The following is a 27890-nucleotide window of genomic DNA, read 5'->3' on the forward strand; positions in this document are numbered from 1 at the left end:
CATTGGCTACTATCCTACAATCCCCTAACACTCCTAAATAAGTATTTTGGGGAGCCCATGGCACCAAAACATCAGATCCTGCTGACCTGAAAGAAGACAATGGACATCAGGCACAGAGAACGGCGATTCGGTCACTTGTGTTCTCCAGTTTGGACTACGGTAACTCATTGTACTTAGGGCCCCCCAAATATGTAGTCAATATGCTAAAGGTTGTTAAAAATACGGCGGCCAGAATGATAAAAAAAATTCCCAAGCAAGAGTCCGTGAAAGACTTAACGAGCAATTTACACTAGCTCCCTATCCAATCTAGAATCAAGTTTAAAGCACTTTGCATAGCCCCCAAGGCTATCAATGGTATGGGTCCAGCCCTGTTACATTCTATCATCTCCCCTTTTGCAACCAACAGGTCCCTCAGTTCCTTTTGCGATTTCCTTATGAGCACAACAAGGATAAGTAGAGCCAGATGGGGAGGGTAATCCTTCACTCATATGGTCCCAAAACTTTGGAACTCAATGACCATTGAATTGAGACTTTTGAAGGACCTGAGTAGCTTTAGGAAGAAACTTAAAACATGGGTCTTTCCTTGATGGCCCATCTACACCGTTAGGTCATCCTCTCTGCAGCACTGGGAAGCCCTTGGGTAGCCATGCGCTCTACAAATCACATATATATGGAGCACAAACAGAAGACCCAGCAACTGATTTGGCGCCTACCCTGCCAGCCTGTCTGCTGACTTCGACAATTGCGCCAAAAGACGACTTGTCCTGCAGCTGCTGAGTCCCCACAGCCTGAGAGACCTGCCAGCACTACATAGGAGCCAAGAACATTTGTGAAGCAGCGAATCTGAAGGCACCCAAAGAGACCTGAGAGGACTTGAAGCCTGCAAATCCTGATGCCTAAGGTTCCCACTGCAAACGTTGCTCCAAGCCCGAGTTGAAGTAGAGCAACTGTGCCAGTATGGTCCCCCAGCCATCCAGGGACAGAGTCCACTGTGGTATCACCCCTCGTGAACTCCCAGCTGTCGGCTGCAGCTTCTGTTCGCAGGCCTCCTCTACAATGACTGCTCCCGGTAAGGAAAACCTGACACTTAAAGACACCTCTTCTCCATGGACCTGGGGCAACAGCTACAGAGGACTAAAGGGGTCTCCAAGTCCTCGAGCATTGTGAGGCCTGAGCCCTCCTGTTGGTTGAGCCCGACTGGCCTCCCAGTCGAAGCATGCATCCTCTTTACCAGAAGACCAATCCCCATAGACTAACATTGGGCACCCAACACAGTTTTGCACCCTTGCACCTGGCCGCCCTAGTGCCACTGGTGGTTTTCTGCTGGTACTACCTTGAACTTTGCCCAACCCTTACCTTAAGGCCAGGAGATTGGTCCCATAAGTTGCTGTACTGCATCTGAATTGTAGAAAAGTGTGGAAAAATATTCCTAAAAAATGTATGGAACATTTTTCTACACTTTAAATTTCTCCCACTTAAAAGTATTACTGTATTTTTCAGTTATACATATGGCACAATGCCCACCGGGAACAGGAGGCCTGCTATTTGTAAATATAACACTTTGAAATGGTAGAAAATTAAAATTTAGCGTTAACTTAATCATTAAGGTAACTTCATTTTAATTTCCTCTAATTTAAAAGCATTCTGAAAGATAATTTTGTTCTCACTATCCAATGTTGAGTTGACCCAGACTTTTTGTTTTAGATTTAAATACCTGTGTTTGTTATTCACCTCTGTGCGGAGCCCCTGCCTGGGTCATAAATCTGACTGATCACTGCTCATGATCAAGCCCTGCTACCTGCAGTCTGATGATAGTAATGCAAAATAAACACAGCCTTTCCTTAACTTTAAATCGAAAATGTGACCCTGTCCTTATTTAAAAAAGAACTCCAAGTTATGAGCTACTTTGAATGTGTCATGGGGCTACTGGTAGCTCGCTATCGAATGATTAGAGACAGCTGATTTATTGACTATTGTGCGTATTTGCAGATGTCTAACACTCCTCTCTGATAAGCCTAAGGCTGCTCGATCACACTATAGTCTAGAAGATCACATTGGGATTACGAGAGCAAGCCCCTCTCTGCTTATAAGTGAATACCTGGACTATTTGCACGATATATCTCATTTTGATATATCATATAAAGAGCCAGCTTCGTACATATGTAATCTAGTAGGTGAAGGATCCTAAGAAAACAGCAAGCCAGGGCAAAAAAATCAGGATCCCAAAGGATACGAGTCACAAGCAAATGAATTATCCAAGAAAGTATTGACTCAAACAGATGGACTAACCAAAGAACAAAAATACATTTCCACTGCAACGTTTCAGCTACTGCCTTCCTCAGGTGATAGAAGATTGTTTGCTCAATGGCTACACAGCTGCACTTTTTCAAGGTTTAAAATGCATACTTATATATGATATTATTGCAATGAGGCAATGTTAATTTGGAGTTTTTTTTTTTTACCCTAACTATCAAAGGCATGTAGGTTCTTCAAGTGAGGCACACCAAAAGTGATTTCCACACCATATAAGAAAGTGAAGGTTAGAAATTAGCTGGGCACCTGTATGTATATGGATATTGCTGTAGAGACAGTGAATAAAAGATGGGATTGATAGATCTGAATGCAAGTCTTACAGACTGGTAGTAATTTCATCCTAATCTATGACTGACATCTTGAGTAATCTGGAAGGGACACAGAACTCATTTTTGAGAATGCTTACGGGGCAGGGGAAATTAACTCCCACAAAATGAATAGCTATTACTAATAATGTGACGTACAAGAAACAGAATCTGGTGCGGATTTGAAGAATATAGTTACCTGTATCTGGTTAGCGAGGCTGGAAAGGCAGAGTAACTGAAAGACAAGAATTCAGTGTCCCATCTAGTGATTTAACAGCTTTCGGGGAAAATGTGGAAGGCGTGTCTCCCCGTAGTGCAGGCATACCTATCTTAGTGTAGTCTATGATTCAATCTGTGGGGCAGAAAAAAGAGATGGGGCTCCCCATCTTGTCATTCATTCAGATAACACTTCAGTTGTCACAGCATAATCTGAAATCCAGGAGTGCAGGCACTCTGGAGGGATGCCCTACCGGCTCCCTCCATGGAAAGTCTGCATTCTGCCCTGTTCTTGGGGTGTGTGTGTGTGGGTGGTAGGTTTCACATGCAAAGCCAGGTGTTTGGCTTGTGGATTCTACTCTATTCCATATGTGTCTTTTACACAAGATGACGGCTGCTTTAGCGTGAGGCTGCCAGTGTCCATATGTGCCATCTTGGACATTGCAACATGAACATAGACTTTTCCACATCAGAAGCGCTGAGCCATGAGTAACACTGACAGACTGACAGACTTGTATGCATGTGTAAGACCCTTAGAAGGGTGACGTTATACTGTGATCATGTGAATGCGAAGGTTGGTAAGATTTTGTTGGCTAGATAGTGTCTCTACCAGATAAGGTGTTACCGAAGTTAAGTAATCTGATAGACACTTCTAGCCTTTCCTCAGAATAGATACCCAAGCAGTCCCGCCCTGTAGGTGGGTCTTTGAAACTGATTCCAGACCAAAGCGCCCTGTGGAACAGAACTGGCAAAATGCCCGTCACAATGGAGCTGACCGTCGAGGCAGTAGTGTTTAGTAAATTTTGCAGACAATTCCACGTAGCTGCCTGGTAGATGTGCAGGACCTAATCTCCTTTAGCTAACACAGTCCTCACAGCCTTGGCTTTTGTGGAATAAACCTGCAAACCCCTTTGGGGTTGCTTTTTGGCCAGTACATAGCAGATCTTTATGCAGAGTACTACAAATCTTGAGATATTTCATTGCTGCACTGCCTTCCCTTTCTTAGCTTCATCATAGTGTATAGAGAGTTGCTCATCCACCCGGAGTTCTTTTGTTTTGGTCAATGTAGAACAGCAATGCTCTTTTTGGGTCGAGCCATTAGTCTCTCCTCTTCCTTAGAAGGAGGAGGCAGAGCAAAGAAGGTAGGCATGGTGATGTTCTGGCCTACATGAAAGGATGTTGCAACCTTAGGAAGAAAGGAGGCACGAGTTCTCAGAACCAGCTTGTCTAGGTAAAAGGTGATTTAAGGAGGGTGCACAGGTAGTGCCTGCATTTCACTTACCCTCCAGGCCGATGTATGGCCACTAAGAATGCCGTCTTGATGGTTAGCAAACAAGGTGGGCAGTTGTGCAGCGGCTCAAAAGGCGAGCACTTCAGAAAAGTCAAAACCAGTTTTAAGTCCCATTGAGGCATGATAAATGGTCTGGGAGGCTTTTGAGTAACCGAGACAGGAGACTTGAACACAGAAGGTTGGTCCAGCAACTGAAAAAATGCTGATATTGCTAATAAATAGTTCTTAACTGTGCCCAGAGCAGAGCCCTGCCGATCCAAAGACAAAATAAATAGTAAAACTTTTTTTTTCCATTAAAAAAAAAATCTTTTTATTAACAAAGCTCAGGAACATTGCAGACACAAAAATCTTAATCCAGGTTACACAACAATCAGACCTCACTGTGCAGAGATAACACTCCATAAAGCATGGGCCACACACAATATCCCCTACATGGATCGTGGTCTCAAGTCCATCCTCCGGTTTTGCCCCATGTATTGACGGCTCCCCTACTTTTGTAAACCGTTTCTTCTGCTCGTTGGCACAAATCCAGATTCCGTTTCCACTCCTCCAGTCTCGGAGGCAGAGGCGCACCCCACTTTCTGGCAATGTTTTGTTTAGCCTTACTGCAAGGCCAGCCACAAGCCCTGGGGTCTGGACCAGTCCACATCGGTTTATATCATCAGTAGTAACCACTTAACGTCAAGGGGAACTGTCTCCCCTATCACCCTTGGACATGCCCTCTACAACCCAAATAGTAAAACTTGAGAAAGGGTCCATGTCCTTCGAAGTACACCATACCACAAATTTGTGGCAGCAGCAGGCGTAGACCGTCTTGGTAGAGGGACACTTGGCTTCCGGAATAACATTGCAGACTTCAGAAGGAAGGTTTAGAGCTGTCAACTGTTGCTGCTCAATCTCCATGCAAGAAGTCGAAGAGTGTGTAGTTTCGGGTGCAGGACCCTTCCCTGTTGGTGCAACAGAAGATCCTCCTAAAGATGCAACCTGACGGGAGGACCGATGCTCACGCTTAATTGCTTGGAATACCAGACTCTCCGTGCCCAATTGGGATTCACAAGAATGACCTGGGCTGGGTTGATCCTCATCTTCTTGGGAATTCTGTCTGCGCAGGAATGGTATTGGCCGAAAGGAGGCCTGACCTCTGTGAGAAGGTGGCTTGGTATATGCCGTCCACTAATTAGTGGGCACCCTGTACCAATCCCTACGACCCTTATGATGTATGAGGTCAAAGATAACCTTATTGAAAGCTAACCTAGTGGTAGCTATGGAGAGCAGCCTTCAGGCTTAATCTTGAAGGAATGTAAAGCAGCTTGTTTTACCAGAATATCACCTCATGAATGACTAAATGAAGGAGAACTACAAAGTAGTTATATAAAAATATTTATTTTTTAATATAACTATCCTCTACACCAGGATAGAACACAAAGCACACAGTACTGGATCAATAGAACAGTTGTAAGTAGCACAATACACAGTGGGCTCCAGGGGGAGACAGAACCATATACTAAAATAGTGGTATAACAATCACGACTTGACTAGACACAGTGCCTAGTGCACGTAGAATAGCTGGGACCCCTGGGAACCACCCAGGTGATGACACAGGAGACCCACGGAGGGCGGGTGCAGTGAGGAAACACGACCGCATGCTCCGTACAACTCTATGGGAACGTTGCGGTTGCAAAGTTAGTTTAAGGACCCTTCTAGGAGGACTTCAAGCAAACCCTCCAGAACTTGAGTTTAAAGAGCCACCCCCCCGTAGATTCCGTAGTATCAGTTACCTTTCCCAGGGGAGCCTGTTGCATTGTTCTGAAGTGGCGTTGGAAGTTCAAATTGTTTTCTATGGACGGAAGTGAAGAAGCACTGCTGCTGTGAAGGTGAAAAGTGTCTGGTGGGATCCAAGCCTGGATCCTGGGTGGAAGGAAACTGAAAGCAGAGGGGCCAGAGTCTGTTCACTTTAGAGTGACCAGGGGCTTGGTAGACGAATGCCCACCAATGTCGGCTTTAGGTGCGAAGGCATGCTTGACTCTGCAGCCACGAGGTCCCAGTGGCGTTGAGGATGACCCGGAGGTGAGCTTTCCCATGAAGGATGTCAAATGCTGAGGGGTCGGTGTCCGGCAGGAGCACCAACAAGCCTTTGCAACAGCAACCCACGCAGGAAGGGCAAACAGGTTACGGTGTGGACCAGCAAGGTCCAGGGGACTCTCCCCACTCTTGAAAGAGACCTTGCACCACATTCTGGATGGAGGTGCCATTGGTGACCCGCTTGGCATCGACAGCTGAGCTTGTCCACCCTGGCGTTCAGAAAACCTGCCAAGTGTTGAATCACCAGAGAAGTTACATGATGTTCCAGCCATGTCCAGAGACATAGGCCCTCTTGAAAAAGGGTCCACGACCCCACCCTGCCTGGTTTATTGAAGTATCACATGGTAGTGGTGTTGTCTGTGAACATCTGCCTTATTGGTGGAAGAAATGCGTTTAATGCCAACTGGATTGCCTGGAGCTCCAGTAGGTTGATTTGAATCTCGAACTCTGCCAGAGACCAGAGTTCACTGATCTCCACCACTCCTAAATGCAACCCCAGCTCAGGAGTGACGGATCTGTCTCTACAGTTAACTCTGGGTCAGTGGCAGAGCCCTCTCCCTAACCCAGCCAATCACAAATTGTCAGCCACCACCGCAGGTCTTTTGCAGTTCCCTCTGAGATATGAACCATGTCAGAGAGATTCCCCTGATGCGGTTTCCACTGGAAATTCAGGTCCGACTGCAGAGCTCTTATATGCCAACTGGCATATGTCACCAGAAGGATGCATGAGGCCATGAAGCCCACATTCTCAATATCTGTTTCAACAAAATCCAGGATAGAGGCTGAAACATGGGTATCTTAGCCTGAATATCCTGGACTCCCTGTTCTGGAGGATTGGCCTGAAACTGCAGTGTGTCCGGTACCAACAGAGCATCTGAGAAAGAGTCAGGTTTGACTTTTTCAATCCCCAGTAAATGGAGGAGGTCTGCTGTAGTCTGGAGGTGAGAGACAACTGCCTGCGGCAAGACCGCTTTCAAGAGCCTATCGTTAAGGTTTGAAAAGACTGGAACCCCTGGCCTTCGCAGTTGTTCTACAACCACAGCCATCACCTTGGTGAACACCTGAGGGGCTTTGGTAAGGCCAAATGGGAGCACAGCAAACTGAAAGTGCTGTTGAGCCACAGGTAGCCCCTGTAGGCAGGCAGGACTGGTATGTGGAAGTATGGTCCTGCAAGTCCAATGCTACCGTCCAATCTTTAGGATCCAGGGCAGACATTACTTGAGCCAATGTGAGCATTTTTAACTTATCCTTTTTCAGGAAAAAGTTAAGAGGGCATGGGTCTAGGATGCGGCAACGTCTTCCATCCTCTTTTGGCACCAGAAAGTAACAGGAATAGCAGCCAGAACATACTTCTGATGCTGACACCCTCTCGTAGCTCCTTTTGGCTGGAAAGCTAACACTCCCTGACGGAGCAAGGAGAAATGGTCCCCTATCTGCCAGTTGTGAGTGGGAGGCATGGGTTGAGGAGTGTCCAGAAAGAGGATGGAGGCCTTTGGGCTAACATTAAAACACACTTTCTGAGATGTACTTGGCCGTCAGTAATGCAATTGATGGCGTATCCTGCCCCTCTGGATGCCCATGGTGGTGTGAGGGCAAACTAAAAGGGTTTGGAGCCTGAGGCTTCAGGGAGAGTGCTGGACTGTGGCGACTTCTGGCTAGTGGTTCCACATGGTTTGTGGGAAGTATATCCTCAACCATGAAAAGGCATTTGTGGCTGGGCAGAAATGAACACGGCTGGAAGTCCCTTCCGTAGGCACGTAAGGGGCGGAATGCGAGCTGTGGTCTAGCAAGGTCCTGGTGCAGCTCCGCTATCCTTAAGCTCTCCAACGCCAATTTCGCCTTCTCACCAAAAAGGCGAAAGCCATCCAATGGCATGTCCATTAGCGAGGCTTAGATGTCCCCAGAGAAGCCAGTGGTTCTCAGTCCGGTGTGACCCCTAAAGGCTACTGACAATGAAATTGCTCTGCCCAGCAAGTCTGTTGTGTCCAGTCCACACCTGGTAGTGAACTTTGCTGTGTCTTTCCCCTCAGCAATAAACTGAGAGATTATGACCTGTGCCTTCTCTGAGACCATAGGCACCGCTTGAACATCCAGTCCCAGATCATATGGATGCATCGGGCCAAGAGGAAGGCGTTGTTCACCGAAATGTTTGGCCGATGGAAGAGAACATCCTTTTTCTGAAGGTGTCTAGCCTCTTGGATTACCTTTAATGCCTTTAGTTAGTGGCTGTCTAGGCACATTCTGAAGAGATGTCCAGTTTTTTTTCAAGCCTGCTTTTTCACTAGTATGAGGTGTTCATCCTCATAATACAAACAACACAGTTGTCGTCTGAACACAGCACACAGATGGTCAGACCTCAGATTGCAAAAATCAATACTTTTTATTTACTGCTTTCTTAAGAAGATGTATATTGTACTGAATTAATTATAGAGTGAAATCATTTTCAAATTATGAATCCCTTTTTCTATTTTAGGTTACTACTCCTCACATTACAAATGATTGCACTGTCATTAAAGGAAGAATATATACAATTTTGAGGCAAATCGGCACAGGTGGATCCAGTAAGGTGAGAGTGTAGCTTTGTTAGTTTGCTTAAACTAATGGATGCCTTGTGCGGCTCTTCCCCCAATCAAACGTATATCACGGTTTAAAATGAAAGCAATTATGTATTATCAAGATGTAAATGTATGCAATTTGATCTTTAATATGTGAAAAATATATAAATGTAATCTAAATTTGAGCTTTTCCATCACTTGTTCTCATGTAATTGCACATTGGTTCAGAAATTCTTTTTTTGCATTTGATATTCACCCATGTACCTACAGAAGAAATGCATATTCTCACACTTCAGTTTTCATAATTATTTTTATGGTATTCTGGAACCCTTCAAAGTGTTCTCTCCACCTTTGAGTACCATAAATAGGTTTATAATTGCATTTGATATTTACATATGATAGTCATCTAGCCACAGATTCCTAAGCTTAGAATTCTCCCCAGGCGCCAGAATGATCCTGACCTTTTTGTACAGCAGTACCTCTGCACTTTGGTAAAGGTCTTCGAGCGACTCCATAACTACGCCATCTTCTGAATGTGACGTCAACAGAATCCATATAAGCCCTCTGTTGACAGGCTGACACTGACGTCAGTTTCTTCTTTTCCGCGCTTACAGAGCGGATCCGATCAGCGGTTCCTTAAGGCTGTTTTTCAGCCCACCTAAATGATTTAGTTAAGTGGAACAGTGTGCTTGGGGTTCAAGCCTTGTGGGTTCTATGTATGACAGATGACTGCCACAGACCCTCACTCTATTTGTGTGTGGTGCTTAGCTGAGCACTATGACTCTGAGGAGTGCTACTCATGTCAACTGCTTCAACTGAAGCCGCTGAAGGAACGTTGCATGACTCTTCTAGCGGTGCAGTTGAAGCAGTCTTCCAAGACATCCAATCAGCCTCAGTCCCCTTTGTGCTCCAAGGACCGGCACAAGTCTGATCCAGGAGCCATTTCCATGGGCTTCACCCTCCACTGACGTTCAAAGGTAAAATAAGCAGGCATTAGAAGTTGCTGCTCTATGGACTTTGCCGCAGAAGGCCTGCTCCCGATCTTTGGCTGAAGACCCGGTCCATGAGTCTACCCGGTGCCTTCTAGCCTACCTGGGTGCCGGGCGACTCAGACCCAAATGAGAGAATATTACAACCCTCTCCATCGTCTCTTTGGGTGTTCACCTCCCCCTGGAGCATCCTCTGGCCCCAAGGAGTTGCACAAGACAATGTCTGTGTCCACGCCTGTGGCGTCAGCCCGGCTGCCGGATACAAAATCCGCTTTGATGCCGGTGCACAGCCCTTCTGGGTCTGGTCTCCGGCAACGGCATTGAGGTCTGGCCTGCTGACTTCAGTGACAGCGCTGCTCTACGCTCCACCTTCTTTCCACTCAGATGCTAAGACATCGCCTAGTCGGTGTCGGTGAACCCGCCTGTTACTGAAATGAATTCTTGTGTTTTTTGTGCTGAGGAACATAATGGGGTATTGGAGGGAGTTTGGAGTTTTTCCAGCCTATTTTGGGCATGATTCAAACTCCTATGGAGTCTAGTTGGTTGATTGACCTAGGGAAAGCTAGTGGTTTTGAGTATTCCCCAGTCACCGCCTGGTTTGGTTTTAGAGATGGGCTCTTCTCTGGCAAATATGCTCAGACAGCGCTGCTCTACGCTCCACCTTCTTTCCACTCAGATGCTAAGACATCGCCTAGTCGGTGTCGGTGAACCCGCCTGTTATTGAAATGAATTCTTGTGTTTTTTGTGCTGAGGAACATAATGGGGTATTGGAGGGAGTTTGGAGTTTTTCCAGCCTATTTTGGGCATGATTCAAACTCCTATGGAGTCTAGTTGGTTGATTGACCTAGGGAAGGCTAGTCGTTTTGAGTATTCCCCAGTCACCGCCTGGTTTGGTTTTAGAGATGGGCTCTTCTCTGGCAAATATGCTCAGACGAGTTTCTGCCATTCTGGATGTAACGCTTCCCTCTGTTGAATTGGCAACCGATCCGTTACTTGGCCCCCGGAGATCCAACATGTCTCCTATTGCATCTGACACTTCATAGTTTTGTGGTTCAGGCTTCCTTGGCTGCCCAAAATATTGATACATTCCCTGCTGTCCCCCCAGAAAGAAAGGCCTAGAAATTAGATCCCTGTGGCAGGCATATTTTCGCATCCACTAGTTCTGCACTGCGGTCTATCAATTCTTCTTGTGTTCCTGGATACTTCTCCCATACATTATGGGATTTGTTGGAGAGCCTGCTGCCTCCCTTCCGGAATAGACACAGAACATTCTTGTCCAGTTGGAATGGGCAACAGCGGCTAAACTGATTATTCGTTGTGGTATGGACACCACTGATTCTGTAGGTCGGGCTAAGGCCCCTTCACTAGCACTCCGCAGTTGTGCCTGGTTGCTCACCTCTGGGTTTTCAGAGGTGGTTCAGGCCACTTTGATTGATATTCCTTTTGATGGTGCCTGTCTATTCGGCACACATGCTGACTCTGCTCTGCTGAGATTTAGGGATAGTCTGGGTAGAGCAGATTATTTACTCTGGCGACTGCTTTTTTAGGTCTCGGCTAGAAGCGAGCGAAGCTCGCTCTCGCCAGAGATCTATAGTTAGCGACTCAGCTTCCGAGGAGGACAGTCCTGGCCACGCGCAAGGTGATTTGCGCCGGCCACGCGCGCGCGAACGCGCTGTCCTCCTCGGAAGCTGAGACGCTAGCTATACCTCCCGCTGCTTGCGCATGCGCCGTGCCCCATTGAAGCTTTCGGGTTTACGCATGCGCCGTGCCCCTTACTGCAGGACCGGCCGCGGCAGACCCGGGGCTTCGGCCGGTCCACGGAGCGTCCCGAGGACGATGTAAGTGTTTGTTTTCTTTTTGTATTTTGCATTTATTATTTCTCTAGCCACAGGCTGTGGTCGGCAAGATTCCACTCGTGCCCTCTGACCTGGGAATAGCAAGAGTAAACGAGCTGTGCCTTTTTGTCCTCCCTAGTCAGGCTGCTCGAGTCCAGCAGAGTGTTTAGTAAAAAGAGAAAACGAGTGTCAGATGATGTTCACCTGCACTCTCGTGCAGCCCAAGACAAACCGAACACCTATGTGCTCAGTGTACTGTTCACTCTCATGGCACATGTAATTCATAGCGCGAGCTCAGAGTGAAAAAGTATCAGTTAATGAATGCCCTTTCAATGGGTGTGCAGGGCACCACTTCCGGTCTCTGAAGCCGAGGTGGGTGATCTATGGTCTGTTATTTCATTTTTTTGCTCCTTTTTTTAGCCGTCTTTCACATGGCCATAGTTGAGATCCTTGCACTAAACTCAAAGCTGCTATGCTTTGTCACTGCTGCATATTCGTTTGTTACTTGCTGTTTTTTGGATACATGCACATGGACAGCAACGGAGCTTCAGCACGGGAGCTACTAAAAAATTGCGTTTGAAATATAAATTAAAGTGCTGTCCTAAATATATATTTTTTTCTGTTGGCAAGGATATCGTTTGCCTTCAATATGTTTATGTTGTATACAACATTGGTTGTTTAATAAGCGTTACTGACTTTATTTTCCATAACACGAAAGAAGTTGTTTTCTACAAACTCTTTTCTTTTTTTCTGCATTTTTATATCTGTTCTGATTATGAATAAGCATGCAGTTGTACAGCATTTTACATTGCTACTTTATGGATCTCTTCCCAAGTGCAGGCCACTCGAGTCCAGCAGTTAGTGAAAAGAGAAAACGGGTATCAGCTGATGTTCACCCACTGGCACATGGTTTTCATAGTGCAAAAGCTCAACTGCAAAAGTATCACCTGAGCTCAGTTACTGAATGCCCTTTCAGAGAGAGAGAGAGAGAGAGAGAGAGAGAGTGTGTGCCTGAGTGTGTGTGCGTGAGTGTGTGTGCGTGAGTGTGTGTGCGTGAGTGTGTGTGCGTGAGTGTGTGTGCGTGAGTGTGTGTGTGCGTGAGTGTGTGTGTGTGTGCGTGAGTGTGAGTGTGTGTGTGCGTGTGAGTGTGTGTGTGCGTGTGTGTGTGTGTGTGCGTGTGTGTGTGCGTGAGTGTGTGTGTGCGTGAGTGTGTGTGTGCGTGAGTGTGTGTGTGCGTGTGTGTGTGTGCGTGAGTGTGTGTGCGTGAGTGTGTGTGTTTGTAGGACACCAGTTCCAGTCTATGAAGCCGAGGTAGGTGATCATATGGTTTGGGGTTTCATTATGCTGCTCCTTTTTTATCCGGGTTTCCTACAGTATAACGTGTTGATTCGTGCGCCAAACTTAAAGCTGCTATACTGTTTCAGTAACAAAGACGTGGACTTAGTAAATTGCACTCTTAATAAATTGCATCAAATAATGGATTCTTACTGATCGTTTTATATGAATTGGTTTTATTAATTGTATGACCTTTCAGTTAAACACTAAAGAAATAAAGAGTGGTGGGTTGGTTTGGTATCACCTGTAGCACCCTTCGGTTCCATGCTGGCCCTCAGGACCCTATTATCAGCTCCCATTCTTAGTTTGAGTGAAAGCCATTTCCACCAATACAGAGGAAATGACTAGACCAAGGGCAGGATGGTGTTGCTCTCCACAAATAATAGGCAGATACAAACTCTAAGGGCCTGATCAGGAGTGAAAGCACTTTTCATCACACCGTATAAATAACAATACCTGCGTCAGCTATATATAATGCCTATTATGAGTTTTCTCGGACTAACATGGCTGTTTTGGTGAATAACGCACCAAGATCTGCATAGTACGATAATAATCCTACAGATTTCCCCTGCTGAACATCAGCAGGTTCCCTATAGTATAAAATGTTGATTCTTACACCAAACTTAAAGCTGCTATACTTTGTCAGTGCACCATGTGGGTTTGTTTTACTTGGTTTTTTAGGTCGAGGGACCGTAGCTCTCACTGCGAAGCAGTGAGGGGCGGAGTCCCGAAGAATTTATGTTTTGGAGTATATAAATCATACAACGTTTATAAAGGAATGAGTCTTAATCTTGGAGACATTTAAGATGTTCTAAGCGAGCTGATTGGTAAGCCTTATATTAGTGACAGAGACATTAGAATGCAAGTTGTGTGACTGACTAGCAGACAAGACATCACTTTTATTAGCCATATTCTTCTGGCTCATCACTACTGAACAAAAAGTATGATTATAGCCACATCTTGATACTTTGATAAATCTCTGTAAAGACAAATTATTATCCATACTAATTTAATTTGAAGAAAGACGTGACAAAAATTCTCTTAATTGTAGATAACAACAAGCATTTACAATGCAATGGTCTCAGCATTATAAAAGGAAGAGCTATTGGCATTGTTCATGACATTTAAAAAAAAAAAAACATAAATAAATGGTATTATCATTTACAATGGCAATAGGTGAGCGTTAGAGAGTAGTAGATAGTATTCACGGACACAGAGCCACACACACACACATGCACACACAGACAGAGCCATGCACACACACACACACACACAGAGACACACACACACACAGAGCCACGCACACACAGCCACGCACACACGCACACACACACACACACACACACACACACACACACACACACACACACACACACACACACACACACACACACACACACACACAGACAGCCACGCACACACACAGAGCCACACACACACACACACACACAGACAGAGCCACTAACACACACAGACAGAGCCGTCTGTGTGGCTCTGTCTGTCTGTCTGTCTGTGTGTGTGTGTGTGTGTGTGTGTGTGTGTGTGTGTGTGTGTGTGTGTGTGTGTGTGGCTCTGTGTCCGGGAATACTCTCTACTACTGTCTAATGCTCATCTATTGCCATTGTAAATGACAATACCATTTATTTAGGTGTAAAAAAAAAAGAAAATGAAAATAAATGTCATGAGCAATGCCAATAGCTCTACCTTTAATAATGCCGAGACCATTGCATTGTAAATGCTTGTTAGTTCTCTTGTAATAGTTTGTTTGGGAACCTCTCATTTGCATATGAGCAATTCACAGAGCGATGATGGGTTGCACTCCTGTCTGGAAGATGCGCTTTTTTTTTTTAAACGTAATATTTTATTTATATCTGCTCATTTTACACAGCATTTGCCTACAACCCGGAGGCTGGCTGCCACTTATTCAGCACTTACATAGAAATGATACATCTGTTCTTTCGACCATGTACAGTTCGGCAGCAATTTACTAATCAAGCAGCAGAAAGCATGACAATACGTATTGAAATTATCAACGTTCATCTTACTTTTATATTTTATAAACTTAACTCAACTTGGGACTCAATAGATCAAATATTCAACATATATCTCAACACTCCACATTCTAGTTTCTACAACAGCACGTCACTCCTGGCACTTCCTTTACCTCCCCCAGCCTCATGGTCCCTCGAGGTCAATCGAGCTTTGTCACTCCGCGTGGTACTACCCTACCCTTACTGCTACCCCTCAGCTCGGACCTCTAGTCCCCCTCTTCCTCATCTTCTGAGCTGTCCAAGTCCTCTTCCGGTAACGGTTCACACAAATCACCCCAATAGCTATTCCACAGCAGCCAGACCCTATTACATTTTCGAGGATTGACCCTCTGTTGGTATACGGCGCGCTCAATCACCAATAACATATCCATATTTCTACACCTCTGCGCCAGGGCCGGTACCTCGGCCGCCCCCACTTTTGTGCTATATCACGCTTGGCTACCATAATGCCTATAATGGCCCATTGCTGTCCCTGGCGCGTCAGATCATTAGACCCCCATATGTTCAATAAGCAGACTCGTGGATCAGGTGTAATGGAGACTTCTAGAGTCTGTGAAATCGTACGCAGTATCTGTCGCCAGTATTCAGCAATCCTCGGGCACTCCCAAAGTGTATGCAGCAGTGTACCTCCCTCTCCACAGCCCCTGAGACAAAATGGATGGTCAGCCCTGTGGAATTTGTGCAATGCGGTCCTCGTTTAATAAACCCGGTGCAGTATCTTAAACTGCACCAGCTGAAATTGTGCTGAGATGCCGGCCTCCCTTGGGGACGCCATCGCAGCGTTCCAGTCTGTCTCGTCCATCTCCGCTAACTCACTCTCCCATTTTTCCTTCAGTTTCTGCAAGGGGTCTGGCAGATTATTCAGTAGTTTCCGGTACGTGAGGGAAGTGCCGCTAGTCTGTATATAGTCCGTAAGTAGGCGATCTTCCAATGGAGAAGAGTCCGGGACCCCTGCATCCGCCTCAGTCGCTGTCATCAGTGCGTGCCTTATTTGGATATATCGGTAGGTCTCGTTGACGCCCAGGTTATACTGCTGCTGTAGCTGCACATTGGGGACTACCCCATCTCTCGTCCACATGTCTCCTACTGTGTGAACCCTTTACTATGTCTCAATTGTCCTAATGACTTGGTGTCCCACAGAGGTGTAAGTTTTGTTATGACACCCCCCCCATTTTAGTTTCGCTTGAGCTTTATCCCACAGTGCCACCGTGTGCTTAGTGGGTCCCATGAGCTTCGTTGCTAGGCCCTTGTTGTACAGCGGGGCCAATAAACTGTGTGTACCCAACTGTGCTCTATCCGCAAGATAGGCGCTGGGTCGTCCTGCGGGGCATGCAGCCACTGGTTGATAACCTTGAGGTGTGCCGCCCAGTAGTATAATTGTACATTTGGCAGGGCTATCCCACCATCGTACCAGTCCCTGACAAGCTTCATGTGTGCCACACGAGCCGGACCGTCCCCCCATAACAGTCCAGTTACCACCGACGTCACTCTGCGGAAATAGGAGGGCGGCACCAAAACCGGCGTATTTTCCAACACATACAGGAAACGAGGCAGCGCCATCATCTTGAAAAAGGCCGCCCTTCCCAGAAGTGTCAACGGAAGTGCCTTCCAGTGTCTCAAGTCTGCTTGCGCCTGAGCGAGCGGCGGTAATAGATTTAGTTCATAAAAGGCCTTATCGCGAGTAACGTGAATCCCCAAATATTTGAAGGAGGCGTCTGCCACTGTCAACTGGCAACGGGCAGGAAGGCTCGGAGGGGGGCCCCCAAGCACATAGATGACCGACTGTGTCCAGTTGATCTTGTAGCCAGAGGCGTGACCATGTTGATCACACAGCGCCAATAATACCGGGATACCCCTCTCAGGGTCCGACAGGTAGATGAACATATCGTCTGCATATAGGGAGACTGTCTTCCCAGTTGTCCCCCCCCACTGTATCCCTTTCAACAGTTGGGATGTTCTAAGAACTGGGGCCAGTGGCTCTAGGACTAAAGCGAATAACAAAGTCGAGAGTGGGCACCCCTGCCGAGTTCCCCTAGCAAAGGAAATGTCTCGGGAGATATGGCTGTTTGCCGCCACATGTGCCACTGGATCTGCTTACAGGAGCCAAATCCAAGAGATGAACCTGGGGCCGAAGCCCATGTGGTCCAGGACTGCAAAAAGATATTGCCATTCCACCATGTCAAACGCCATCCTGGCATCTAACGACAGAATAGCCGCCGGTTCCGTCAGAGACGGGGCCCGTGCCAATGCTCCGTGTAGTCTACGGAGATTGAGCGCTGTACTCCTGTGCGGCATAAAGCCCAACAGTTTCGCTAGAATTTTAGCTTCCGCATTGAGGAGGGATATAGGGCGGTATGATGTGCACTCATCTGGCGGTTTACCTGATTTTGGAATTGCCACAATGGTAGCCACACGCTGGTCCAGGGGCAGAACCCCCCGCTCCAAGCTCTCTGTATACACGCCTAATAAGGGTTTGCTCAACGTCTCCGACATAGCCTTATGCCACTCTACTGGGATCCCATTGGGTCCCATTGCTTTACCGGAATGCAGTGCATTAATGGCCAGCTGAATCTCTTCCGGGGACAGTTCAGCGTCAAGCTCCTCCATTGCCTCTTGTGGCAGAGTCTGTGTTGGCACCCCGTGAAGAGCTATCACTGCCTCTTCCGATGTTATGGTCACCTCAGGGGTATAGACGTCCTGAAAGTGGTCAGCCAAGGCTTCTATTATCACTGACGGATGCGCATCTACCTCCCCGTCGGGGCCTCTCAACGGCAATATATGTTTGGCACCTCCCTTTTTCTTGTCCAACCAGGCCAAGAGCTTACTAGCCTTTTCCCCAATATCATAGACTCTGTGTGTTGTCGCTGCGATGTTCTCGACCGTCTTCCGACGAAGATGGTCGCCGTGGAGTCGCTGACAGAGCTGTAGTGTATGCAATGTATTTTCAGTTGGGTCCGCCATGTGGGCTAACTTTGCTTTGTCAAGTTTGAGTTCTAGCTCTAGCAGCTCTTTCCTTTGAGTGCGTTTGTGTCCCGCTATGGTCGTGATTGCCTGCCCTCGTAAAACCGTCTTATAGGCTTATCATAGGACCGACGGTGACGTTACTGAGGTCGCTTTTTCCGTGAAGTAATATCGGGTAGCCTTTTTCAGCTCCTTTCGTCTATGCGGTACATTGAGATAGCCTGGGTGGATCGGGTAAATTCGTTTGCGAGCTATTTCTGGGCATGACAACGTCGGTGTTAGTGATCTGAGATGCCCCTAGGTCTAATTTGTACATCACTTGCGGTGAGGAGACCGCCCCCCAGTGTAAGAAAGTAGTCGAGTCGGGACAGGCTGCCAAGGACGGCAGAGTAGTATGTGTACTGTTGGTCCTCTGGATGGAACTGTCTCCACAGGTCCACCAGACCCTGCGCCACCAGGAAATCGCCGAACTGGGAGGGACCAGGGTTTTGCGTTCGGACCGGGAACCTTTCCTGCTTGTTATGTGCCGCTGCATTAAAGTCTCCTATTATAAGGTCCCCCTCCAGGAGTCCCAGTAGGAATTTCCCCAAGTCGGGAAGGGCGATGGCGTGAAGTGCTGGTGGAATGTATACTGATACTATTGTCAGCGGCTTCCCCTCCCATTGTCCATGTGCCGCAGCGAAGCGGCCCTGGACGTCTGTTTTAGTGGACTGCAGTATGAACCGAGATGACTTTTTTTAGCAATATGCCCGTCCCCCGCGATCCTGAGGAGAAGTCAGTGTGCTATCATGTGGTACCCTCGCCTATCCAGCGCCCGACTAGCCGTACCCACCAAGTGTGTCTCCTGCAACAGAACCAATGCGGGACCCAATCTCCTGATACCCTGCAGGACCAGCCCCGCTTAATCTGGTCACCTAATCCCCGCACATTCCAGGACAGCAAGTGCAGAGGTGCTATCGGCCCCAAATTAGATCCCCCATCTACGGGTCCCCCCTGAGTGTTGTGTGCCGTTACCGTTCTGGGGTGAAAGACTTGTGAGTGTCCTGAGCTTACACTGTCGTGCCATGCGTATATCGATCCAGATGCTGTTGCTTGTGTGCCATATCTAACCTTCGCAAGTCAAACAATAATCACAACTCACCCTCCCTCCATGAGTCAAACATTTAGAAAATATTGAAAACAGCCCCTCCCCCAACTCCCCTCCCTCCCTGCCCTCCTGCTACACGGACTTGGAACCGCCTGGCCCACCCCCCCAACTTAGCGGAGTGCTCAACCCATTCCCCACACAATTTATACTTGCTCGCTGGGGTGAAGGACTCTCCGGAGAAGGCGGCCTCTCTTCCTCGCCTCGGATGCCCTCAGCCCAGATTCCAGTGGCAGTCCGCCAGGCGGTCAGCTGAATGTCTTGTATTCACCAGGCAGTTACTGTTCCGCGTCAGCATCCTCGTCTACACTTTCTCTCACTGGCGAGCGTTCCCTCATTTAATGCCCTGAAGCTTGAGAGTTTGGATAACTTCCTGTCCTCTGATTCTTGTGCGTCCTGTTCGAATGACGTGGTTGATTGGCCGACCTCCATCCGTCCAGCCAGTCCCTGGCTAACTCAGGAGTGCCAAAGAACCAGGTCTTGTTGTTTGCCACAACACGCAACCTGGCTGGGAACAGCATAGAGTACGGAATCTCCCGCGCCCTCAGTTCCCTCTTTACATCCAAGAACGTCTTCCTATGGCGAGCAACTTCCGCCGTATAGTCCGGAAAGAAGGCCAGTGAGGAATTTTGGATTTTGACCGGCGGTGATACTCGTGCCGCTTGCAGGATGGCATCTCTGTCCCGAAAGTTGAATAGTCTGGCCAGGATTGGCCGCGGGGCTGCGCCAGGTTTCGGCCATTCCCCCGGGACCCGATGGGCTCTTTCAACGGAGAAGAAAGTGGACAGGTCCTTGGGTTTGAGCTCCTTTATCAGCTCTTCTACATAGAGATCCATTGCTCTAGTACCCTCAGATTCCGGAACACCAAGGATCCTTACGTTGTTCCTCCTGGAGCGTCCTTCCTGATCGTCCAGTCTCTCTCGCAGCACCTTATTCTCCGCCGACATCCGTTCCATCACCGTTTAAAGCCCCGAGACGTCCTCCACCAGCGATTTCGTAACCACCTCCATGGAGCTCACCTTATGGGACATTTTGTGGAAGTCTGCCCTGATGAGGGTAATCTCGGCGGAGATCGTGCCTACCGTTGCTTGGACTTGCGTCAAGGCTTTCATGATGTCATCCAGTGTCGCTTTCTTCCTACTTGCGCCGTCCGCCGATTTACCAGCTGGCATCCTTCCGTCAGTTGGGGAAGATACGCCCTTGTCGCAGGCGAATTTATCAATCCGAGTCTGCGTGGTGCCACCTTTCCCGCCCTTGCCTGCCATGGTAGCCGCCACTGCGCCTCGGTACACTCGTCTTTGCGCCTGGCCCTATGTGCGGTGGTGTGTAACAGGATACAAGAGGCGTACTAGATCACTTCGCCATCTATCCGGGGTACCGCCCGGGACTTCTATTACAGCATTGACAGTCAATTTGCACAGGCTGCGCACTTGGTCAGTGTGAGGCTCGTAGCACAGCGTGGCGCCCCCGTCTCTGTGGCGACGTTACACCTTACGTTCAACCGGCATGGGTCCCCCGTGTCGCGGTCCCCTAAGTGCGGGCAGGCCGAAACTGGCAGTTCATACAATCTGTGACTGACTCACAGCCACCGTCTTCTGCTAACTTCACACCCGCACCACCAAAGGGAGAGGTCTCAGTGCGCCTTATGCTACTGATGCTCTCAGGCGTGCTGGGCCGCTGGCAACCACTGTGAAGCAGAGCAGCCGCCACCCAGGCGCCGCTCCGTGTGACAACGCTTACAGTGCGGGCGTTACTCTGCTGGGTCTGCTGTTGCAGGCGATCACTTGCCAATGTGTGTGAGTGTTTAAGTGCGTCCTTCCATACATGCCAACTGCGGCCTCTGTACACGCCAGGGAGCAATCATGTCGGCTGTGGCATTCGCCAGTCACCACCGGACCCCTCGTTCTTCTGACACGATCTTCCCCGCTCCGTGCGCCTCCGTATCCCTTCTCCGGTTGGACTCTCTGGGGCGCCTAAGTATTCATGCGGGTATCAGTCCTTCCCCGCTCCTTTGTGTCGCTCTTAGTGCACACGGTGCCGCTCAGGGCCACCCCTCAGTGCTATCTGGGTTACTATGCGGCCGGGCGCCCAGGAGCATGTCTTCTCTCCCGGGCCCCCACCGATCAGCAGTCTGTTTGCGCCCGTCTCTTAGACCTGCGGCTGCGTTATTGCTGCGCTCGCGGGGCCCGGCCGCCTCGCTCGAGCCGCCCCCGGAAGCAAATTTCAGCACTGCTGTCTCTTTCCTGGGTTCACTGTCCACGTTACTTATGGGTGCCACCACTTTCCGTTACGGGCATTGAAAGCCTCCCGATCTCGGGGTTTGTTGCGCTGCCTCAAGATGGCGGCCCGCTCCTTCCCGCAGTCGGCACTATCATTTACAGCAGCCCGCAGTCCAGCTCTCTATATGTTGCTCCACCGCTCGCCCATTTTTGTCACATCTGCTGCCTCAGAGCGTTCCGGTTATCTTTCCTGGCAGGCTTTGGGGTCACCGCTACTACTTTGCATTCAAGCCGGGCGCTTCCGGTGTGTTGCGCCCAGATCCGCGTTGCTTCCAGCCGGATTCGTCCGCAGGACAGCCCCTGGATCTCAGCCGCTCCTTAGCCACTGGTGCCGCTCGCTGGAACCTCTCTCCCCGGGGTCGGATTTTGCCCGGAGTCGCTGCCACACACACTGCCCGGTCCTGGGCGTCGGGTCCCTCCGGTAGAGACCGTACTGTAGGCAGATCAGTGTACGGATGTGCGGAGAGGCCGCTCTATCTACAGAGCTTGCCTTTTAGGCTGCCGCCATGCTCGGCCGCTAGCCACACCCCCCGGAAGATGCTCTTTTTACTTCTATACCAGGGTATAATAAGGACTGCCAGATTACTGCCCTTCTACTTCCTGTGTTTTAGAAGTTTTCTGCTTCTATATGCCAATCTCTTCTCTGAACCATTTTAGCTCTTCTTTAACTTGTATCTTTTTTGTTTTGTTTTATATAACGCAAACTAGACCCAAAAGTATCGGCGCTCTTTACATGAGCACCAGCTGCGTTACAGACTGACACATTCATTTTTTGCGAGGAACGGGGAGATTATGTGATGTGCCCAGAATGACAGGATGTTGAGCGTCCCTTCTTATCAGTGGATTGGCTTTTTGTTGTTTAGTTTTGTTCATGTGGGAATATTGACCTCCTATTGCAGTCAAGTAGGGGAGGTGGCTTGGTGTACATGCTTTGCATGTCAATGGGCAGTTATGTTCTCTGGCATCTCCACTCATTAAATATTACATTTTTCGTCTTATTCTCAGTTTATGATCTGTCTTTATGTGAAGTAAACCGAATAGTTATCCTTTTCTGAGATTTCCAATATTGTTTTTCCTGCACCTTGTCCTCTTTAGGCCAAGTGATATGCTTATTTTCTTGGTTTCTTTTCCTGTGGTCTCATGCAGGATTATAGTCTTTGCAGCCTCAGTTGTGGCTCTTGGCAGGCTGGTATTGTTTTTAATGCTTCTGCATTCATGTTTTTGTTAGGGGCTATTGTCTCTCTTTCTCTTAACCAATTATTTTGGACCTCTATTCCTGATTATTCACTTCCAGGCTACTTGACCTTCATGAACATCAGCCTGGTGGGGTCTTCTGTCTGTAATTGGGATGTTAACAAACACATGACTGTATGTATGTACATATATCTATTTGGGTGTGCTATATACACATGTTCCACTTTATATATGCTTTTTTATCTTTTTTCACACATATATGATTGTCAATCTTGTGAACATTGAATTTTGAGAGGTAGTGTACGTATATCTTGTGTAGATATTCGCTGTCTTTCTCTTTGTTCTAGTGCTCCCTTTTACTCAGTACTTTTAACTCCCAAATCGCTGGTACTTGCATTTATCCAAGCTTACTTCGGTGTGGATGGGTGTTCTGAGTCTCCTTTCTCTGTTTTCTTGGAATAGGTTTCCCTGGAATACGATTCTGGTGGCAAAAAGGCTCTAGCTCAGAGACATTTGCTTTTGCTGCTGGGCATCAAGATTCCAACTGTCCATAGGTCATCATATTTTAAATTTTTAGATGTCTTTTATAACTTTCACTGTAGTCCTTTAACACCTTGGGTGCTATGGGTTTTCCCCGCTGGGTGCTGAATTCTGAAAATCCCAGGTAACATGACAAAGCCAGCTCGTCATCCGTGTAGCGCAGGTAAAGCCCATGACGAGCTGGCTTTGTCATTAGCGTCGAAGGTGTTAACACAGTGTTGTCATGGCCATAATCACGTTTTTCTGTGACTTCCAATGTTTTTTCTTCCATTTGTTCTTGGTGGTTCTTGCCCCAGTGGTTATAAGAGATATTGTTCCTTCTCATGTAACTTTCCATACAAGTCTAGTCTTCTATTTTAATTTAGTCTGGCTCTATCATATAAACAAGTTACTTACCTTCTGTAATGCCTTATTTAGAAGAGACGTAGTCTAGCCACAGATTAACGCTCGCCCATTCTCCCCGCTCTATGAACGGATTGTGGTATTGCGGTCATACCTTCAAAAACCCTGGTTTCTCTCCCCATTGGTCACTGCCCTCATTCTGTTTGCTTTATGGTCTGGTTTGTCCTTCCAAACAAGCCCTCTGTCTGGGTATTACTATGCCTTTCTTTAAAACTTTGTAACTATTCCTAACAAAAATGTGTTTACCCTTTTTTGGCACACTGTTTACACAGCCAGTTCTATGGTGGACCCATGTGTTGGTGTGAAATCTGGTCACAGAAGAAACCAATGTCAGTGTGTCGGAGGGTACATTATATGGCCTCCAGTGAAGTCACTGACGTGGTAAACATCGATACGGAGTTGCGCGACGCCACCTACCAATGCGCAGAGGTGCTACTGCTTAAAAACGTCTGTGGCTAGTCTGTCTCTACCAGATAATGCTTTACTGGAGGTAAGCAGCTTGTTTGTCATCCCCAATCCAACTTTTGCTGCCATGGAAGGGGCTTCCAGCCGCGCTTGTACCTGCCCAGCCACTTTGACGCTCAAGCTTTACAGCCTCTGTGTACTTGATGAAGCGGGACCCACAGATCTTGTGGGTCGGGCAGCCAAAGGTCGAGCCAGTACCCACCCCCTGCTAACAGCCACTGCCTCCAAGTCCTTATAGGCTTCCCCCTTATCATGGGCACCCAGTGGGCAGGATCTGCCTTCACCTGCACCACGGGCAGTCTATCACATCGTATCAATTGGTTTTGCAGATTGTCCGGAGAGGCTACTTCTTCCCCTTTGAGGCTACCCCTCCACCTATGCCACCTGCGTGTGACAGGATGATGGAAGACCATCTTTCTTTGCGCTGTCTGAAATGACCGCTCTCTTGTCCAATGGGTCTAGAGCGAGGATGCAGAAACCAGAAGTAGGTCGTGGTTGCTGTTCCTGCTAATTTCTGGTGCCTAGAAGGAAGAAAGCCATAGTCTTATCCTAATCCTGCTCCCTTTCACTTTCTTTCGCAAGAAGTTAAAAATGCTCACTCTCACTCAAATCTCGTCTGCCTTGGACCTGGGAGACTGGATGGTAGTATTAAACTTACAGAGCACATATTTCCACATTCCTGTCCTGCTTGGCCAGAGACATTACCGGCCGCAAGCACTTTCAGATTGCTCTGCTTCCGTTTTGGCCTAACCACCCCGGGTGTTCACCAAGGTCATGCAGCGGTTGCATCTCACCTGTGGAATTCAGGGGTGCCAGCCTTACCCTATCTCAATGACTATTTGTTGAAGGCAGGATCACCCCAGGCTGTCGTCTCCCATCTCTAGATTACGGCGGGCCTCCTGCTGAGGTTCACTATCAATGTGCCGAAGTCACACCTGACTTTCTCTCAGACTCTCCCTTTCATCGGAGCTGTTCTGGACATGGTGCAGTTTTGGCCCTATTCTCCAGAGCGACAGGTCCAGGTTATTCAGAATATGATAAAGATCTTTCAGCCTCTATCCTGGATTTTGGTGAGACTGTCTCTGATGCTGCTGGGCCTCATGGCCTCCTGAATCCTACTTCTGACACATGCCTTTTGGCATGTGTGGATTCTGCAGTTGTACCTGAAGTTTCAGTGGGAGCAGCATCTGGTAAAACTCTCCGACATGGTCCAGATCTCGGAGGAAACTGCATGAGATGTGCAGTGGTGGTTAACGTTTGGGTCGGCGGCAGACCCCTCTCCCAACCAGATCGAACGGTAGTGACAGATGTGTCACTCTTGGGATGGGACGGCCATCTGGGAGAAGGAGAGATCAAAGGTCTCTGTTCTCCAGCGAATCTGAACTCCACATCAACCTTTTCAAGCACTGGGCAATCCGGTTGGCATTAAAAGCCTTTCTACCCGCCATCAAGAGGAGGCTAGTGTAAGTGTTCACGGACAACACCACCACCATGTGGTACTGCAACAAACCGGGCATGGTGGGGTTGTGGACCCTTTTTAAAGAGGCCCTGCATCTCGCAACATTGCTGGAACATCAGGGCATTTCCCTGTAGACTCAACACCTGATGGGCTCTCAGAACGCCAGGGCAGATGAACTCTGCCACAAATGCCTAGCGGATCACAAATGGTGTCTCCATTCGGAGGTGGTGCAAGGGATTTCAGCATTGGGTAGAGCCTTGGTTAGATCTCTTTGTGCCCCCGAGAACGTGCAGTGTCAGCAGTTCTGTGCGCTGTAGTTTCCAAGGCGGCTCTCACTTTGAGATTCTTCTTCTCGATTAGAGCTCAGGTCTCCTGTATGCCGTTCTGCCCATAACACTCCTGACCAGAATTCTCATTCAGGAACAATCGGGCCCAAATAATTTGTGTGGTTACGGACTTGGCTGAGAGTTTGGTATCCCGATCTGTTGAGCATCGCCATTGGTCCTTTGATCAGGCAGCCCCTTATGGAGGATCTTCTGTTGCAGCAGGGGAGGTTCGGCACCTGAACCTATCAACATATGCCGCCTTCTTGCACGAGTGGCAATAGTTGACCATCCGTCCGAAGTCTGCAATGTTATTCCGGCAGCCAAGAGTCCCTCCACCAAAATGGTACAAGCCTCTTGTTGGGGAAAATCTGTAGCCTGGTGTGCAGAAAGGCAGGTTGGCCACCTTTCTGCTAGTCTTTCTCAGTTTCTTCTCTGTATTCTTTCCCTTGCCCAGCAGGGCTTTGCTCTGGGCACCTTAAAGGTTATCTTTCTGCTATTTCAACCTTTATGACGTTGCCTGACCAGCCATCCCTCTTCAAATCCCCACCTGTACATAGGTTCTTGAAAAGTTTTCAACATATGTTTCCTCCATCTCCCTTTATCATGCCTAGGTGGGACCTTCATCTTGTCCTGATGTTCCTATGAGCCCTTGCACAACTGTCCTCTAAGGCTCCTTACCCTCAAGACTGCTTTCCAGGTGGCAATAAGATCTTCCCACAGGGCCCAGAGAGCTTTGTCCCCCAAGCCTCCATATCTGAACCTCTATCATTGACAAGCTGGTTCTACGAACTAGAGTTACCTTTCTGCCAAAAGTCTTCACTCCCTTTCATGTAGGCCAATCCATCACTCTGCCTACTTTTTATGCTCTGTCAATTCCTCTAAGGAAGAGGGATGACTTCACCATCCTTACCTCAAAAAAGCATTGTTGTTCTACCTAGACCGCACAAAAGAGTTCCAGGTGGACGACCAACTCTTTGTGGGATATTTCTGAGTAAAGAAGGGAAAGGCAGTGCAGAAGCAGACCATCTCCAGATGAATCTTGCTCTGCATTAAAATCTGCTACCCATTGGCCAAGAAGCTGCCCCTTGAGGGTTTGTTTGCCTGATCATTCCACCAGAACCAAGGCTGCGACCCATGTGTTGGGACGCGGAGTCCCGGTTCTGCGCCTAAAAGTCTATCAAATGGTACTTATTCAGTAGCGCCTTATATGGTAGAGACTTCATCTAGCTGCATATTCCTTACTGGCCCACCCATCCGCCCCAATATGAGAGCGGATTTCTAGGGACCGATCTTTTCCCTTTTAAGGCCCAAGTTTTCCACACCAGTGGTCCGTGTTCTTCGCAGCTTCGAGCTCCTTGCTTGGAAAGGCACGAAAACTAACTGACTTCAGCCCGCTAGGGTGGCTATGTAGCCACCACATGTGTCACTTCGAGCATGGACGACACCATGCTGAGCCGATCAGCCCTCACCTACTGCCGCACAGGGGATACTGCTCAAGATAGGTTCCCGATCCAGTCTGACGACTGAGGATAGTTCTAAGGTAAGGCATCTGCAGATAGATGGAGTCTTTACCAGATAAGGTGTTACCAAAGATAAGTAACTTGTCCTTTTTTCTTACACATATCCATTGGATTCTGAGTAATAAATCTTGTTTTATGCAGATGGTATCCCTATGTGTCTCTTGGTTTCAGAAATATCTCATGCTGCAGGTTCCTATGGATGCTTGCAGTTCACGAACACAAACTGCAGATCCATCCATATAATCTCCTAATTAAAACATTCTCTGGTGTCTAATGCGGGACTCTGCTCAGATCCATGGAAAACCTGCAAAAACCTAGAGGAACACTGATTTGGGTTAATCCTTGAATGGATAAGTACCTTTGAAATCTTATGACCTGTAGATATTAAAATGTTATGGTGGTATATTTTCCACACAACCCAGGTGTGGTTTCTGTGACCAAAAGGCAGAAACAGTAAACCTGTAGTTTGGTTGCAGCTGCTTCCTAGATTTACAAAATGCACTTCACCTAGTTAATTATCTGTTGGAATATTGTATTATAGACAACTCATAATTGTCTGGTACCCCCAAACTCAGGAGGCCCGAAGAAAGTTGGGGGTCAAAGTCTTTGCACAGACATTCTCATATAC

The 27890-nt window shown here is 47.9% G+C and overlaps 1 protein-coding gene across 2 annotated transcripts in view; it reads left to right on the forward strand.

Annotated features, from left to right (window-relative positions):
- Window positions 1–27890, forward strand: part of TTK (TTK protein kinase) — an 848854-nt gene that overhangs the window by 383330 nt on the left and 437634 nt on the right. For both annotated transcript variants that reach the window (XM_086926546.1, XM_086926547.1), the window contains exon 14: window positions 8681–8773. In XM_086926546.1, the coding sequence (XP_086782672.1) occupies window positions 8681–8773 (93 nt within the window). The remainder of the gene's footprint in view (window positions 1–8680; window positions 8774–27890) is intronic.

This window comes from Lissotriton vulgaris, chromosome 6, assembly GCF_964263255.1.
Source record: "Lissotriton vulgaris chromosome 6, aLisVul1.2, whole genome shotgun sequence".
Taxonomy (NCBI): domain Eukaryota; kingdom Metazoa; phylum Chordata; class Amphibia; order Caudata; family Salamandridae; genus Lissotriton; species Lissotriton vulgaris.